Raw genomic sequence first — 15,202 nt, forward strand, 5'->3', positions numbered from 1 at the left:
AGTAAGACAGTCACAGTTGTGGTTTTCAAACGTGTTTTCCTTTTAAGCCCAGCTTTCCCTGCTATGAAATTGGTGGCTTTCTCCTCATGGCAGCATTTGGCCACTCAGAAACCCCCTTTTGTGGGAACTGGTGGCCCCTCTCCTCTGCCCCCCTTTTGTGATCTTGCTCAATTTGGTGCCAAGATTAACTGCAAACGTGAACGTGAAACTGTGGACATTTGCATGGGGTCCTGATCCCTAGGGGTTCGGTGCCAAGGAGGAACTTTCTGTCTCTTGCTTATTGCTTTTCCCAGAGTACTCTCTTCCTCAGGGTCCTCCTGTGTGGTAGAGATTGCGTCTGTGGAGGAGGGCGTGGGAACTGGTGTGGAGATGAGCATGGGTGCTAGATACTGGGGACTGGCCCAGCAGCACGTAGTCACTGCTCAGTGGTCACCTGGAGAATGCCCTGCTGGAGTGTGGCAGCCTGGGAAGTACATGGGTCCAGAGAGCCAGAGGGATGTTAGGAGGCAAAGGAAGGACACACTCAGGTGTAGTGCCTCGAATCCAGGAGTGGGAATTTGACCCTCTTTCGGCTCCCGCCTCCACTGGACACTCCTTCCATCTTTTTGTCTCTCTCCTGTCCTCTGCTGACCATGGTGCTTAATTCCGTGACTGCATTAGCCCAAGAAACCAAAGTCCCACTACTTCTAGGAAGTGAGGCCTGTGGTCTTACCTTACTAAACAGGCCTTAACTGACCCTGGAAACTGAGTTATTCTCTGCATAGGCACAGGCTTGTATTTCTTCTCTTATCTCGTTATACTGGCTCTGTCTCCACAGCCCAGGAACACAGTATAAACACTGGGATGAATTCCATGACTAGGAGACAGTGTAAGCATGTGAAAGGGGTGTTGGTTTTAGAGACAGGTACAGCTCTCAGATCTTGGTCAACAGTAATGATACTAACATGTTTACTGAATATTTATTATGAGCCAGGCACTGTGATAAATGCTCTACAGATATTATCTCAGTCGATCCTTAAAACAATCTTTTGAGGTAGATAACTTAGTTTCATTTTGCATGTGAAGAAACTGAAGCTTAAAGAGGTTAAAATCACTTGTAGGTGGTGAGCAAGGATCCTGACCCAGGCCCATGACTAGCCTGCCTGCTGAAGCACACTAGACTAGTTTGTTTCCCGATCTTTAAAACCAGGCCTTGTCTACCTCAGAGAGTTGATTTAGATAGGGTTTGTAAAGGGTCTGGTACTCAGACAGAACTTAATAAGTGATCATCTCTTATCATTTTTCCCGAAGCTCAGATGTCATTTTTATTCTGTGCTTTTAAAGTGAAATAATCTTGGATAGTCACCTACAACGGTCATGTGCTGGGTGCTGCAGAGATGAGGAAGACAGTCCTGGTCCCTCAGGGGCTCGGAGCCTGGGTGGGGGACGGCGAGAGAGAGGAGAGAGTGGAGCAGGGGCAGCCAGCATTACAGAAGGCTCTCAGTGCAGTGTGTCATCAGGATTGAGTCCCCTTTACCAAGAGGCAGGAGGCACTGTGCTGCCATCACCGAGGTGGGTAGTGTCTTGGATTCCTTTCTGCACTAACAAGTGGGACAACTGGTGTTGGGGTGCAGGATTGAGTAGAACCCAGCTGGCTACTTGATACCAAAGCTCTGAACCTGAAGGAGCCAAATGCAAGGTGCTGGGCCCAGAGGAGCCAGAGGGAAGCTGGTGCAGGGTCTATCCTACTTCCAGTCAGTCCCCACCTGGCCACTCCTTGTCCACAGTCTGATTTCTGAGAGACCTTGTCCAGGGTCCTCTAAAGGCTTGTAATAGTTGGCTGATATCTCGGGTTCCCTGAGAAGCAGCAGTTAGGAAGTAAGGTTTCTCCAGCACCTAGAGGGTTTTCGGAAACTGCTCAAGTATTTCTTCGTAATTGTGTTCATCATCTGCAAAAGAATCCAAGTCAGTGAGGACCTTTGGCCTTAGGTTCCTTCCCCTCTTTAGGGTACTTTAGTCCCTTGAACAGGGGAGGGCTTGGTCTGGATGCTCTAAGGTCATTGCTAGCCCAGAAACCACAGTTTGTTGTGTCTGAACACTTTGCAAACATTCTCCTGTGTGCCTTGGGGAGGGTAGTTGGGAGATGAACTCATTTTCCTTGCCAGGGCCCTGGAGCCACTGGGAGAAGGACAGTAGGGACCCTTCAGCCTACACCCATCTCATATAGGCCTGTCCATCCAACTGGGACTGTGGAAGGGTCGCTCACGAGCAGAGCCCTGCTGAGGGTATGGCCAGCACCATCAGAGGCAAAAGCAGCAGCAGAATGGCATGGGGGAGGGGAGAAGGAAAGACAGGGGTGAACAGGGGCTGACAGACTCACTTGTATCCTGAGTGATGGGCTTAGTGGGCCTGAGACCTTTCTTGTGACCAGGAATCGCACTGTATAAATTGCAGCTGTCCTCGATGACCTTTCGCAAGGTCTTCCTCTTGGGTTTAGGCATCAGAGGTGGTTCCTGCAATTCGAAGGCTTCAGAAGACTAAGTGGTAAAAAAAGCAGAAGTTAGCAGGGTCCCAAGAAATGGGGTAAGAGAGTACCTGAAATGCAATTTCCTTCAAATCTCACTTCCTCTGCTCCCCTCTGAACTTTTCAGTGTATGGCTTCTCAGGACGCCAGGTGTTTTTGCTACAAGCACTTGAACTGTTCTTTGGCAGGGGAGAAAGGGGCCAGGGTGAGACATGATAGGGTTGGGGGCTAGAGACAGGCTGTCTCTGCGTTTTTACACAGGGATTTGGTCATTGTCCTCCAAATCTTTTGCTAAAGGAGAAAAAAGTAGTCACAAAGCCTCAGGACAAACAGAGTACAGAGCTGAGAGGGGTCCCAGAAGGAAGAGGACTTTTATTGAAATCCTACCATGTGCCAGAAGCTGTATGCATATCCGTTCATTCACCCTCAAGTGACTCTCTGAGGAGCTGTTTGAGTTCCCAGTTTACACGTGAGGAACCAGGCTCAGAAAGAGTGTGCCATGTCAAGCCTCACACGGGACCCCTGGCCGGGCCAGGCTTCAGACGCAGAGCCATGTCTGTGACTGTAAAGCCGCTCCTCTTCCCACCACGTCATGCTTTCAACAGCAAACAGTACGGCTCCCTGATGAGCAGCGGAGAATACTGATTCCCAGGGAGGGAAATTGCTGGTTCTAGGGCAACAAGCAGGAGCCATCCCAGAGGAGCCGTCAGGAACCAAGGCTGGGACGGAGGTCTCAACTCTTTGTACCACATTCTTTCCAGCACTGTCACAAGGCCTGTGTTTCAGATGGCCCAGTCTATTTTTGGTTCTGTCAGAAAACGACTACCCTACCCCCTGCCCCACAGATACGAGCCCCTTCTGGGGCTGAGATCGCTCAGGGTTCATCTTTTTAACTTCCACTGCCATCCCACTGCCTCCCCACACAGTACGAAATCCAAGTCTCTGCACATCCCAAAACAGTATGCTTGTTACAGTTTACAAAGTGCTATTTATGTAGATCACTCCCCCCACCCCACCACGGCCCCCATTCTCAGCAGAGCATGGCTATCAGCGCCCACCTCAGAGGGACGCCGTGAGAGCTGGGTGGGGCAGTACGTATGCATAAGGGGCCACCCCAGGGTAAGCGCCCCACGAGTAGAGGCTAACAAAACAGCACTGAGAGTTAGTGATGTTATCCCAGGCTCACTGGTGAGGAAACATGCCCAGAGAGGAAGTACAGCCCACAGAGTGAGGAAACAGGGACGTGAACTTCATGTTTCTGACTCTGAGGTTCTTTGCCCGCTTGTCGTGATTCAGTTTGGTTCAGTTCGGACTCACTGGCACTTTCTCTGCCTGCCTTGGAGTGGGAGGTCCCTGCCCCACAGGACTCTTGTTCTAGCCAGAGACCAAGTACAACTAATTAAAACTACATGGCCTCCCACCTCCAAGCTATGTACAGCGTGCAGTGTGACTACGGAAGAGGGAGAACTGTCACCGCCTTGGAGGAAATGAGCTGAGCCTTGCCCGTGAGCCTGAAGGAGCAAGAATGTTCCTGGCAGAAGGGCTGGTGTGTGTGAAGTGCTGAGGCGGGAATCCTGGCATACCGAGAGCATCAGGAGTTCCTCGGTGGTTGGAGCTGCTGAGCAGTGGTGGAAGGTGGGCCTGGGAAGGTGAGACTGAAGTCAGCTATGAAGGACCCTGGATACCATGTTAAGGGGTTCGCATTACCCCCAGCAATGGGGAGCCATGGAAGGTTTCAGGAGGTGGGGCTGAGGCCCCATAGTGACCAGGGAAGGATGTGGGAGGCCATTCTGACAGCCGTGGGGAGGGGTTGAAGAGGCTGCTGGAAGAGTTTAGGTGAAAAATGCTGTAGCTTGAGCTAGGGAGTGACAGCAGGGGTAGCAGAGAGAGGTAAAGCACCGTGAACTTGGAGTCACAATGCTTCCGCTCCAGTTCAGGCCCCCCCATTTACAAACTGTGTGACTTTGAGTGAGTCTCACAGTCGCTGAGACCTCATTTTCTCGACTGTAAAATATGAATGATCACACCAATGTCAGGATGGTCAGGATCGAATAATAGGTACAAAGCGTGCACGTTTATAAACTGCACGTTCTGGAAATAGAGACAGATGTAGAGAGCAAGCATATGGACCCCAATGAGGGAAAGTGGGGGTGGGTGGGTAGTGGCGGCGGTGGGATGAACTGGGAGATCGGGGTTGACATATATACACTAATGTGTATAAAATAGGTAACTAATAAGAACCTGCTGTATAAGAAAATAAAATTCAAAAATAAACAAACTGCATGTCCTGTACAGCTGTAAGAGGCATGATGCCAGACAGACAAGAAACGGCAGGACCCTAATGATCCCTACAGGTGGCCCCTCCCTGCCCACTTGGGTTCTGTTGGTACCTTGACACCTTTCGCCTTGCTGACCTGCTTCTTCTGCCCACTGAGGCCCTTACTTTTCGGAGGCCTGGGCGGGGGAGCTTGACCCTCAAAGGCCGGTGACTTCCGAAGGTGATAATAGAAGGCCTCTGTCAGCTCCTCCACTGGGACTACGGGGAGGGGCCCAGCCGGCTGGCTTGGCTGCCCCTCGGCTTCCACGACAGTCAGGTCCAGCCACCGGGGAGGGACCTCGAAGCACATCTCAGGGTTGGAGTCCAGGCTGACCACCAAGAAGGGTTCCATGATCTTCTCCTCCAGCCGCAGGCCCAGGAAGGAGGGCAGAGGGTCATCAGGGTGGCTGGCATCCTTGGCCACCACCTTGACCTCACAGGGCAGTGGGAACTGGGCAATCAGATCCTGCAGGCTGTAGCGCCGGCCATCACCCAGCTCTTCCACGAAGCCGCCAGAGAAGTGGAGGGGCAGCAGAATCTGTTCTTGGTCCTCTGCCTCTTCATACTCTTCCTCCCCAGGCTGGTCACTCAGCCGCTGACACACCAGGACATTCATGTCCCTCTCTTGAACCCCAAGGGCCTGGCCAGACCCCAACACCTCCAGCCTGTCTCCCATGGCCAGGGACATGAACCCGGGGTTCTCCAACCCGTCTCCTTCACAGTCCTTTGTGGCCACTACCCGGAGTGGCTGGCCTGGCTGGAGAGCACCCAGGAGGTCGTAGGCCGTGGGGAACTCTCTCGGCCGCCGCCGCAGCTTGCCCTGGTAGGCTCCAGAGATCATGAAGTGTCTGGGCACTTTCCGGCCCTTGGTTGAGGCCAGGACCCGCCAGGGTGGCGAGGCCACGCCATAGATGCAGAGCCTCTGGCCCTTCCGTAAGGAGCTCAGCCACGGGCTGAGGAAGATGGGGGGCCCCTCCGGAACTTCCAGGATCTCTGTGGGCAGGGGGAAGGGGCCTCCCCGGGCCAGGGCCTCGCTCAGCAGCAGCGGTTGTATGAAGTGGATGTTCTGAGAGGAGGCGGTGATATCCTCCACGTCAACCTCCAGCGTGGAGGGGATCTTGACGATGGTCCTGCGCACTGTGGAGGGGAGAGGTCAGCTCAGGTGCGCACCCTCCACCCCTCAGAGGTCTGAGCCTGCTAACCTCTCTCCTGTCTTCATCTTTTCTTTCCTACCAGCGTTTTCCTGTTGTACCAGATTCCTTGCCCACTCTTTCCTTCAACCTCTTTTTAAAAAGTTACTATAAAAAGTTTTTAAAATATTTATAAAAGTAGAATAGTATAGTGAACCCCAGTGTACCTGTCACCCAGCTTCAACATTTAACCCATGGCCCATTTTCTTTCCTTTATACCCCTATCTATCCATTCCCCTTCCACTGGATTATTTGGAATCAGAATAATCACATCTTGCCATCTGTGACTGTTTCAACGTGTATTGCTAAAAGAAGGGGTAATTAAAATTTCAAAAATAATAACCACTAGGCTATGATCACATTGAAATAATAATAATTTGATAATTCCTCAATATCACTGAATATCCAATCAGTTCACTTTTAAAATTTTAATTGAATTTTGAATGTAATTTTATAAGCTGTCTTTCCAGATCCTTTCTGGATTTAAATAGATAGAACCAAATCAAGAAAAACACTGCCTACATGACTTTGGACAACCTCCTCCTGTCCTGGCATTGATAGCGCCTGGTGCATAAACTCTGTAAGAGTCTGAGGAAAACTGGCCCACCCACTATGTTGTTTGAGCCGCACCACACGGAATGTTCTCCCTGTTTTGCAGATGAGAACACTGAGGCTCCGAGGAGTGGTGGTGACTTCCCTCAGGTCACATGGTTGGGATTTTTGCTCTGTGCCAGATGAGCTGATAATCGGCTGAAGCTGGGAGATGGGCACATCTGGGTTCATTATACTGTTGTTTTTTACTTCAGAATGCTTTATAAATTACCTGAGCTGCCTCATTCTCCAGGGCAGTCAACTTGTTATTTTTACAAAAACTAGTAAACAAAGCCTAGGTTGTTTCTTAGGACAGGACTGAGTCAGGCTGCTGGCAGCATCCAGAGCAGGGTTGGTGAGGCAGAGGCAGAACCTGGCCAGTCAAGAGGCCAAGGCTGAGTGGAGGGTGAAGAATGGGGGTGCCCTGGGGACCTCTACACATACACCCATTCTTCTACCTCTGCTCCAGCTTGGCCTCCGACCGGCCAGACCTGGCCAGCTTCTGCCTCCGTTTCACCAACCCTCTGTGTGCAGCCACCAGCCTGTCCTAAGAAGTAACCTATGAAACAGCTGGGGGATTCAGCCAGACAGTACCCTCCCAGACAGGAGGCCCTTCACGAACAATCTTGCTCTCCCCAGCAACAGGAAAATATATTTCTCCCGAGCAAATGGTCAACGCTGCACTTTCTAACACTATGTTTCTTTGTCCTAGCTGCGGGCAACCTCACAGCCCAACTTTTGCCAAACTTTATAAAGTACGTGGGACCTCACTCAAGTTACCCGTTTTCCTATCTCCTTTTGCACCTAACTTCCACTATTGGGGATTCTTTATTCTGTTACGTTGTATATACCAGGTAAACCACCTGGAATCCCTGGACTATCCACGGGGATAGGGGGCATCTTCCCATCAGAGCAGCTCCCCAGGGCCCCCTCTGTCCCTCCCGCCCCCGGGCCCACCCACCTGCCCGGGGAACTCACAGTGCATGATGGCTTCGACCTCATACTGGGGCATCAGGGTCAGGGAGTGCCAGGGGAGGGCGGGGCAGGTGAGGATGGTGTCCCTCAGGGCCGGGTCCTGCAGCACCTGGAGCAGAGTCCGAGGGGGCCCAGGCTCCAGTTCCCAGAAGGGCCCCTTCTGGGACAGGGGCAAGTGCAGAATCACCTGCTGGGCCCCGGTGCCCAGCACACAGCGGGCACAGCAGGTCCCGAGGTGCATTTCCACAGCCTCAAGCTTGAGGGGCTGCTCCTGAGGCACCACCCTGGCCTTGGTGGTGATTCTGTGAGTCGACATGAAGCAGATGGGCAGCTGCTTGGAGCTCTGGGTTGCAGCAGAGACCAGCTCCTCCAGGGTTCCATAGCTCTGGGGGCCAGTGAGGGGGCTGAAGTTGCCTGTGGGGCACAGCAGGGGGTGTCAGGGTGGGGCAGACCTTTGCCAAGCCCAGGCCCTCATATCCCATGCCCAGGTCTGGCTGCAGAGAACCAGCCAGAATCCCCCGAGGACAGGGGCCAAGGGTGGGCCAGCATTTGGATATCCAGGCTGCAGGGCTGAGGGATGGCAGGCAGCAAGTGACCATTGCAAATGGACAGTGAGGGCAGGGTGGGGACAGTTCCTTCTGACACAGGCACGGACACAGAGGGATTGTCACCAGAGACAGAACAGAACAGACACACTGCCACATTTTCCTACCTGCCGACCCCACCTGCCTCTCACTTTGCCATCTTTGTCTCCAGATACCTCACCACTGCTCCATTCCCACACACCAGCACCTACCACCCCATTCTGGGTGGGTGAGTGCCACAGTCCCTCCCAAACTAGAAACCCAGGAGCTACTGGCCAAATGACCTCTGACCACCCCTCTACCCCTCCCCCTGCCCTGTCCATTCTTCTGCCACCAGACTGGCCTAAAATACCTCATGTCTGGACATAATATCACTTCCAGGGTCTTCCTGCCCAAAACCCTCAACACAAATCTATTCAAGGAAGCACCACACAAAGTCGGTCTGAGGGACATTCTGCAAACGTACTGATCTAGACTCTTCAAAAATGTTGATAGCAAGACAAAGGAAGGCTGAGGAACTATTCCAGCCTGAAGGAGACTAAAGGAGGCCAACTGAATGTCATGTGCAATCTGGGACTAGATTCTGGATCAAGGCAAACACCGGGCTATCAAGGACATTAGTAGGGCGGCTGGTGAAATCTGAATACAGACTGTGGGTTAGACAGTAGTATTGTATCAATATTAAATTTCCTGAATTTAATCACTGAACTACAGTTTTGTGAGTGAATGTCCTTGTTTTATAGGAGTTACGCTAAATACTGGGAGGAGTATTCAGATGTAATGGGGCATCATGTCTATAACTCTCAGATGGTTCAGAAAAAAGATATATATACACACACATATATAGTAATATATGTTCATATGTATATATGTGTGTGTGTATGTATATATAATATACAGAGAGAGGGAAAGCAAATGTAACAACATGCTTAACTGGTGAATCTGGATAAACAGTATACAGGAGTTCTAGCAAGTCTTCTGTAAATTTGAAATTATTTCAAATTTTTAAAAAACCCTCAAAATACAAAACAAAACACATCACTTCCCTATTTAAAAGCGCTTTGGCTACTTAATACCTTCAAAATAAAGGCTGAAATGTGGGGACTTCCCTGGTGGTTCAGTGCTTAAGAATCTGCCTGTCAATGCAGGAGACACAGGTTCGATCCCTGGTCTGGGAAGATCCCACATGCCACGGAGCACCTAAGTCCGTGCGCCACAACTACTGAGCCTGCGCTCTAGAGCCCACAAGCCACAACTACTGAGCCTGTGTGCTGCAACTACTGAAACCCATGCGCCTAGAGCCCGTGCTCCACAGCAAGAGAAGCCACTGCAGTGAGAAGCGAGTGCACTGCAACGAAGAGTAGCCCCTGCTCACCGCAACTAGAGAAAAGCCCATGCGGAGCAACGAAGACCCAATACAGCCAAAAATTAAATAAATAAATGAATTTATAAAAAAATTAAATTAAATTTATAAAGCCTTTAAAAAAAAAAAAAAGGTGGAGGCGGCGCCGGCGTGGCGGCTGCGCAGCGAGCAGTTCCCCAGCAAGGTGGGCGTCTGGCCGCCGTGGCTCGGCGCAGCCGGGCTGCCGGGGCCCGCGGGGCTGGCCTGCGCGCTGTGCGGCCGCCCACTGGCCTTCCTGCTGCAGCTGTACGCACCGCTTCCGGGCCGCGCCTTCGCCTTCCACCGCGGTCTCTTCCTTTTCTGCTGCCGAACGCCACCGTGCTGCGCCGGCCTACGAGTTTTTAGAAATCAATTGCCTAGGAGAAATGACTTCTACGCCTATGAGCCACCTTCTGAGGATCCTCCGCCGGAGACAGGAGAATCCGTGTGCCTCCAGCTCGAGTTCGGTGCTCATCTCTGCAGAGTTTGTGGCTGTTTAGGCCCCAAAACATGCCCCCGATGTCACAAGGCACATTACTGCAGCAAGGAGCATCAGACTTTGGACTGGAGATTGGGACATAAGCAGGCTTGTACACAAGAAGGTGATTTGGACAGTACAGTTCCAGACCACAGCTTCCTTTTTCCAGAATTTGAAATTGTAATAGAAACAGAAGATGAGATTATGCCTGAAGTTGTGGAAAAAGATGATGAATCAGAGATTACAGGTAGCATGGGTGAAGCACCTGAGGAAGAATTGGATTCCATGGCAAAACATGAATCTAGGGAAGATAGAATTTTCCAGAAGTTTAAAACCAAAATATCCCTTGAGCCAGAACAAATTCTCAGATACGGCAGAGGGATTGCCCCCATCTGGATCTCTTGTGAAACTATCCCTCAAGAAAAGGATATTCCAGATTGCCCCTGTGGTGCCAAGAGAATATTTGAATTCCACGTCATGCCTCATCTGCTCAACTACCTGAAGGCCGACAGACTGGGCAGGAGTGTCGACTGGGGTGTCCTGGCTGTCTTCACCTGTGCTGAAAGCTGTGGCCTGGGCACTGGCTACACAGAGGAATTTGTTTGGAAGCAAGATATAACAGATACCGCCTAAAGACAACGGTGTGAAGCCTCAAAATATTCATCATCTCTTAGACCTTCTAATTCCATTTCTAGGACTTTATCCTAAGGAAATAATTATACCAGAGATACACAAAGATGTTGTTTTAGGTGTTGTGTATCTGTCCAGCAGGAGGCTACACAGTCTTAATGATACAGACTTATATGTACATCAAGTAAGATAAAGATGCCAAGGTACCATTGTAGATGGTATTCATAGTATGCTATTTTTGTAAAAATATTTATACACGTGTATGTACACCAAAAATATCTGGAATGATATGCACTAGATGTGAACTGGTTAACTGAACAGTGGGACTAAGTGACATGATCTTTTTACTTATATGTATATTTCTTTCTATAATAAAAATGGGTTATGTGCCTAATTAAGTCAAAAAAAAAAAAAGAACGAAATGTGTCCGTGCCCCACACAAGCTCCCCCCGCCCCCCTACGGTCTGGCTCCCGCTCACCTCCCCACAACTTGCCCCTCACCTGGAACCCATGCCCTCACTGGTCCCCTTCAGCGATCACAGGAAACCATACTGAGAACAAGCCCACAGAGGGTGCCTGCTCTGAGCCCAGCCCTGTTCTAAGTGCATCATACATGGCAACTCATTTAATCGTCACATCAAGGCTGACTGCCCCATTACAGAAGAGGAAGCTGAGGCGCAGAGAGGTCACGGGAACTAACCACGGCCACAGCTAGTAGCCGGCAGAGGTGGGATTCCCATCCAGGCTGCTGGCTTCAGCGTCCAGGCCCATGGTCCACCACACTACACACCTCCTGCAATGAATGCGCTACAGGGGGTTTCTGGAGCACCAGTGTGCTCATGCTACTCCCTCTAGCTGGGATCCTTCCTCCAGCTGAGGTGCCACCTCCTCCAGGAAGCCTGCACAGACCTCTGGAGAGGCAGGCCACTCTTGCCCGGAGCCCTCTCCAAACTGGTGCCTACTTGTGCTGTTGTCCTCCTCACTGCCATCCTGGAAACTCCCCGCCGGAGAGGGCTGCATCTGCTTCATCCTGAACCCCACACCCCAGCCCCCAGCACGAGGCCTGGCACACAGCAAGTGTCAATAAATGTTTGGTGAGTGAATGTGGGAGCGAACATGAAAACTGGCACGTGGACAAAGACATGAAACAAAAAAAGGCCCAGCCAAGAGGCAGATGTAATCAGAGATGGACACGGAGAGGACACAGCCATGCCAGCTCAGGACACCGTCAGAGCACTCAGAGGACATTCGGGTCTCGGGGCTGGGTAGTGGTGGATGTGAGAGCAGTGTGTGCCAACCCAGAGGGGTGGGAGTTTGTTTTGGGGTCACATGTGCCCGAGGGTGTGCCTGGAGGGTTCCAGGACACTCAGGGAGATAGAGGTGCCTGCCTTACCCTGGAAGTTGGGAGCGAGCTCCATGGTCTGGCCCGTCCCCGGGTTCTCGCAGACCACCTTCTGGAGGCGAACACAGGTGACCTTGATCAGGTCTCCTGTGGAGAGGGAGCACTCATTCCCGGAGATCTCGTAGATGGAGCCTGTGGAGACAGAGTCAGTTTCACCCGTTCAGCAAAGGCCAAGCGCTGCGCCGCCTGTGCCCTGTTCCCCCCAGGCACTGCTCGGTCACACCTTTGCACACGTTGTTCCGGTGCCTGGAATGCTCTTCCCTGATGCCGCTCTGCCTTCTTTTAGCGCTGACTGTACCCCTCTGTGGTCACATCCCCTTGCCTCCTGAACTCAGCTCACAGGGCAGGACTGATGCATCTCAGCCGGCACAGGCCCAGCCTCGAAGTGTGTGTGTTTAAGTCATGAATGAATAAACAACCCAGTAAATCCCAGTTCCCTTATTAGCTACAAAATCAGGCGCAGGGAGGTTCGGTGACTGCCCCGAGATCACACAAAGCCAAACACCCACACTGGCGTTTTCTTCTTCAGATGACTTGCTGTTAAGAGAAGCACAGGAGGGGGTGGCGGGCTGCTGACAGGGTGGGCCCAGTAGGCGGGTCTGGGCCCTGACTTACAAGGTTTAAAGGGCTATAGCAGGGTCCAGAGCATGGAAGATGCTCAGTAAAGATCTCTCACACACAGCGACCCATCCTGCTGATGAGGGACAGACAGTGCAGGTGGGCAAGCCTCCAGGCCACCTGACGCTACTGCACCCCCAGGGCAGCCCCGGCAGGGTCCTTTACAACAGCCCTGAGAAACTGATGAAAATCCCACCCCTTATCCCCAGGAAAATACACACAGGCTCATAAAACACACACTTCTGTCTACAGACGCTCGGGGCTGGTAACAAGAGCAGCCCTGGTGCTGAGCACTTACTATATGCCCGGCGCTGTGCTCGGCACTGCAGACGTGTCATAGCACTTAAGACTCATGACTGCCCCTGGAGGGAAGGACAGTTTCTCTTTTCTAAATATGGAAACCGAGCCTTGGCAAGGGTGAATGGGCCGCCCGAGATTATCAGGTAATAGGAGGCAGAACTGGGACTCCGCCCAGGACATAATCTGCCTCCGAATTGGGGCTCCTAACCACGCGGTGACCACAGCCATCTGCCCCATCAGTATCACCATCTGCCCCTCTCCACTTCACCCCACTCCCACACTCTCATCCTGTCAGGTTCTTCTCTTACCCTCACTTCCGCCACTCCAGCCCCCCCCACCCCCCCCCCCCGGCGGGGAGCATAATGAGGAAACGCAAGTATTGCGACACACAGTGGGACGGGGTGTCAGGGGGACGGCAAACAGAGCACAGATGCCTGCAGGAAGCCCCCAGGGAGAGCGGGATTTGAACCCAGATCCCTCAGATTCCCAAGTGGGCCTGGCGAGACCCCATGGTGTGGTGGCCCGTCCTGCCCCCTGTGGGGCCCTCCAGGCGCCTCACCCTTGATCTAGGAACCCCACTTGGGGCCTCAGAACACTTTTCTGGAAGCTGCTGTGGCGGAGCAAGGGAGCGGATGGAGGGAACAGGATAAGGCAGGGCACTCAGACGTAGTTTGCTCTCTAAGGAAGTAGCCTCCTGCACCCCACCCAGACTCTCACTTCCCTCTCTCCTCGCCCTCCACCTTTCCTACTCAGTCACCCACAGGTCCTCCCTCACCCTCAGAGCCGCCGCCTCTCCCCTCACTGCCTGTCAATCCCTCCCCTCTCACCCTTTCAGGCAATGACTACTAAGCCCCAGCTGTGTACCATCCCTGTGAACCAGGTGGGCTGCGGCCATGTGGGCAGATGTGCGGGTGTGCAAGGAGCCAGGAAGGCTTCCCGGAGGAGGAGTCATTTTAGCTGAGAACTGAAGAGTTGATCGGATCAAGTACGGCCCAGTGCCAAGCAGAGGGCAAAGGCGGGATGGGGGGACTGAAAGAAGGACGTGTAGATAAACGTCCAAGGGGAGGAGTGGGAGGGCATACGGAGGGGAAGGCTGACCTGGCTCTTGAGAATCAAGCAATAGCCCGGCGTCGTGAGCGCCTGAATGCCGCAACCCTGCACGGTAGGACCTCATGCAATGCGCAACGCAGTTCCGCCCCAGCTTGGCTCGGTTCCACCCACTTGAGTATCTGAGCTCATGGACTTCCCATCACCACCCTGCGGGGCAATCAGTGATCCCGCATTCCACGCAAGCAAAAGCCGTGACCCGGCGAAGTTGGAGTGTGGCCCCAAATCACACAACTTGGGTAGCGGCAGCGACGGGATTCGAACCCAGGGCGCAGTGTCCCGGGTTTCTAACGCCCTGGCAGGGAGAACCGGTCCGCCGCGGGGCCGAGGTCGGAGGGGTCTCGGCCCTTCACTCACCCTGGAAGTAGACACCCGAGCAGACCCGCAGCACACGCGGGAGGGAGGCGGGGTCCAGGGCGCACACGAAGTCCTGCAGCGACACAGGTTCCATGGTCCGCGCGGCTCGCTGGGCGCACACTGAACGGCCCGCCCGCCGCCGAGCGCGGCAGCCCCGCCCGGCCGGCCCAGCGGGGCGGGGGTGGCTGGAGCGCCCCGCCCAGGGGCGTTGGGGATGCGACGCCGCGTTCTGGGACGCGCCACCTCTCTCTCCCGGCCTCAGTTCCCTTGTCTCTACAAGGGGGTTGCAGTACCACCTCTCACATTGGCGGCAGGATTTAGAAGGTCAAGACCAGGACCTGACATCCGGGAGACTCTGAGTAAATAAGAGCTGGTCCCTACGAGCCCAGCCATCAGTGAGGTGCCCCATAGTGGAGGGAAGACGAGGATGAAGATGGAGAAACCCCCGACTCCCACTCACCCTCGTTATACCCCCTGTCCTCTCCGAACGAGGAAACACGGCCCTCCTGGTGTAGTTCTGAGTCTCACAGGAGGAACACAGCCTGCCCTTTGGGTCTGAGGAGGAAGATAGAGCATCAGGCCTCCCGAATCCCTCTCCGGGACACTCCATGGTCCTCTGCCGCTTATTACCTTTCCAGGACGCAATTCTACTTAAAAATTCTTCCTTGGGCTAAAGAGAAATCAGCTTAGGAGAGAGACCAACCACTTCCCCTGACCCCGGAGGGGATAAGGATTTTCCATCTCCCTGTGCCTCAGGAGTCAGACAGAG

General features: G+C 53.0%; 2 protein-coding genes across 6 annotated transcripts; one reads left to right on the top strand and one right to left on the bottom strand.

Moving 5' to 3' along the window:
- Positions 1-945: 945 nt before the first annotated feature.
- On the bottom strand, positions 946-14,590 carry THEMIS2 (thymocyte selection associated family member 2). 5 transcript variants are annotated; one of them, XM_033422438.2, is made up of 6 exons: positions 14,434-14,590; positions 12,043-12,183; positions 7,580-7,990; positions 4,918-5,957; positions 2,360-2,516; positions 946-1,928 (listed from the first exon to the last, which is right to left on the bottom strand). In XM_033422438.2, the coding sequence occupies exons 1-6, from the start codon at positions 14,525-14,527 to the stop codon at positions 1,876-1,878; spliced, it is 1,896 nt and encodes a 631-aa protein (XP_033278329.1). In that variant the 5' UTR covers positions 14,528-14,590; the 3' UTR covers positions 946-1,875. The 5 variants fall into 5 exon arrangements, with proteins under 5 accessions (XP_033278329.1, XP_004266646.1, XP_012387378.2 ...); XM_004266598.4 differs by having other exon boundaries at positions 4,894-5,957; XM_012531924.3 differs by lacking the exon at positions 14,434-14,590 and adding an exon at positions 14,068-14,158 and having other exon boundaries at positions 4,894-5,957.
- Positions 9,642-11,071, top strand: LOC105747836 (programmed cell death protein 2-like; the record flags this gene model as incomplete). The annotated part of the gene is made up of 1 exon (XM_033421746.2): positions 9,642-11,071. A coding segment is annotated over one exon (1,011 nt), but the record flags the coding sequence as incomplete, so codon positions are not given.
- Positions 14,591-15,202: the final 612 nt, after the last annotated feature.

Source organism: Orcinus orca, chromosome 1, assembly GCF_937001465.1.
Source record: "Orcinus orca chromosome 1, mOrcOrc1.1, whole genome shotgun sequence".
NCBI lineage: Eukaryota > Metazoa > Chordata > Mammalia > Artiodactyla > Delphinidae > Orcinus > Orcinus orca.